Here is a 2,500-nt window from a genome sequence, read left to right as displayed (position 1 = left end):
ATTGGAAGGACGTTTCCTTTATACTGAATGTGAATCACATATAGCTGATAAAATAGCTGAGGAGCTATCTTGAATGTCCCATCTCCCATCCGATGCTTATTTTCCTTAATCATCCTCAAGTTTTCAGACGTTGCAAATATAAAAGAGCGATCAGGGTCTTCAATCCCAGAGTCATATGCAAGGAAATTTTCTCCAGCGTATGTATAAACAAGTTCTTGAGGTATGTCTATTTCACTTACGTCACTTGGAGCCGAGATAGGCAGTCCTTCGCATTTCCTTTTTCTTTGTACTGTTCGCTGAAGGGAATTATATTTTGGAAGAAGAGCAACTGCTTCAGGTTGCAAATTAAGCTGGGTCTCTTGAATGATTCGTCTTGGTGGATCATTTGATGTTGCGGCCCTTTCACGAAGCCTCATTATAGATAAGCTAGCACCTGACTTTGCAGGATCCGGCACATGGTTGTGATCACTGGCAGATGTGCATATCTCCACAAACGTATATTCTTCCTTTGCACGTTCCTATTACACAGCGCCAAGATTCTTTCCCACTCTTCAGCACTCTGTCGAGTCTGTAAACATAGCCTTGGTGTAATAAATTTATTTTTCCTTTGGTAGATGTTAGCTTCTCCATACCGTGGGTTTCAAGAAATAAATATATTCAAGTAATATCCCTTTAAGAAAGTTTTGTTTACATTCCTAAAAGTTTTGTTTATATTTCCTAAAAGGGATAATTCCAAGTTTTAATGTTAATAACCAAACGACTGTAATTATATTTAACATTGGAGAGAGAGAGAGAGAGAGAGAGAGAGAGAGAGAGAGAGAGAGAGAGAGAGAGAGAGAGACATTTTGGCGCTCAACTGTCAGCGCTCAAATGTTACTGCGCTTAAGTGTCTTGCGCTCATACGTCGGCGCTCTTTTGCCGGCGCTTATTTGTCTTGCGCTCAAACGTCGTCGCACGTATATATATATATATATATATATATATATATATATATATGTATATATATATATATATATATATATATATATATATATATATATATATATATATATAAAAATATATATATATATAAATAAATAAATATATATATATATATATATATATATATATATATATATATATATATATATATATATATATATATATATATACAGTATATATATATATATATATATATATATATATATATATATATATATATATATATATATATATATATATATATATATATATATATAAATATATATATATGAAGCTGGTTGAGTGTAATTACAGTAGTTTTTTAAAGATTTCATTTATATTTTATTCGTGCATTAAAGAGATGAATAGCCAGTCCGTAAGATAGGTTCCTCTATTGTAGATTTAATCTTATTATGTAAATTACGTAAGTCTTTCGTCGTTAATATCATTGCATTCTTCATTCAAGTCAGAATATGTAAATCTACATTATTTTATGAATTAACTTCTTATTTCACATATTTCTGTTATGAAGTCTTAAGTATTATGTTTGAGAGTGTTATTTAACCATACAAGATAGGATCAAGAGCTTACATAACGTTCTTTTATATTTTTATGAGCTATTGTGTTATGTTTGAGAGAAAATACGTAATTCTTCTTATATGCAATGTGCTTTAGAAGGCTCCTGAGGGCCCTGGTGTTAGCTCTTTACTTTTTTTTTATTTCTGGGTTAAGGGGTAGGCGGAGCTAGTTTAGAGTTAAAGCCGTCCCTCATCGGGTGATTACGCGTTCGAGAGAGCGACACACATTCAACTCTGACACCCTGAGGCCAACCCCACCATGCTACCAGATCTCAGTCCTGGAAGCTTCCGGAAGTAGCTAAGTTTCATATAGAGGCAACCTATAGAATCCCAGCTTTGAGACATAGCCCTCTCCCCCTCTCTTTTCTCTCCTACACAGCTCAGTGTTTTCTCTTAAAAGTGGTGTGTGAAATATCGAAGTTTTGGTGTGACGGGTTTTTGTAAATATAGTGAGTATTTATAAAAATTCTCTTAGAGTTTTGTAACTGACCCTGTAGTAAGGTGAAAGGTATTTGTATCATGATCTAGTTATCTATTTTCACTAGGTATGAACTTAAATTTTGTATTCCAACTTAATTTCGAGTGAAACAAGTGATTATATATTTTTTATGAATATCATTTCTTTTGTCTTAGTCAAGGGTTTATTCAGATATAATATTCCAATTAAAGTGATTATATTATTCTCACATTGTAACATTTTTGTCTTAATGTAAGTTTTGTTCAGACTTAATATTTCGAGTGAATTATATTGTTTTTATGTAAATTCTTTCAAAGTTTTGTAACCTATATAAAATATATTAATTTTCGTAGAGTTTATTATTCCAATTACCATTATTTAAATTAGTAATCCCTCGTACCCCTGGTATAAAAGAGTAATAAAAGGTTATTTCAATACATCTTAAGAATTCTTACCCACTACTGTTTTGAGTGTACTTAAGAGACCTTTGGATATTCAATGTTTT

General features: G+C 31.7%; 1 protein-coding gene across 1 annotated transcript in view; it reads right to left on the bottom strand.

The window, feature by feature from the left end:
• The window catches only part of LOC137648019 (uncharacterized), a 4,270-nt gene extending 3,854 nt beyond the window's left edge, over positions 1–416 (bottom strand). The window contains exon 1 of the mRNA XM_068380964.1: positions 1–416. This exon is cut by the window's left edge and continues 523 nt beyond it. Within this exon, the coding sequence (XP_068237065.1) occupies positions 1–416 (416 nt within the window).
• Between the last annotated feature and the right edge of the window lie 2,084 nt (positions 417–2,500).

Source organism: Palaemon carinicauda, chromosome 10, assembly GCF_036898095.1.
Source record: "Palaemon carinicauda isolate YSFRI2023 chromosome 10, ASM3689809v2, whole genome shotgun sequence".
In the NCBI taxonomy this organism is placed as follows: domain Eukaryota; kingdom Metazoa; phylum Arthropoda; class Malacostraca; order Decapoda; family Palaemonidae; genus Palaemon; species Palaemon carinicauda.
This window is presented reverse-complemented; position numbering and strand designations above follow the sequence as displayed.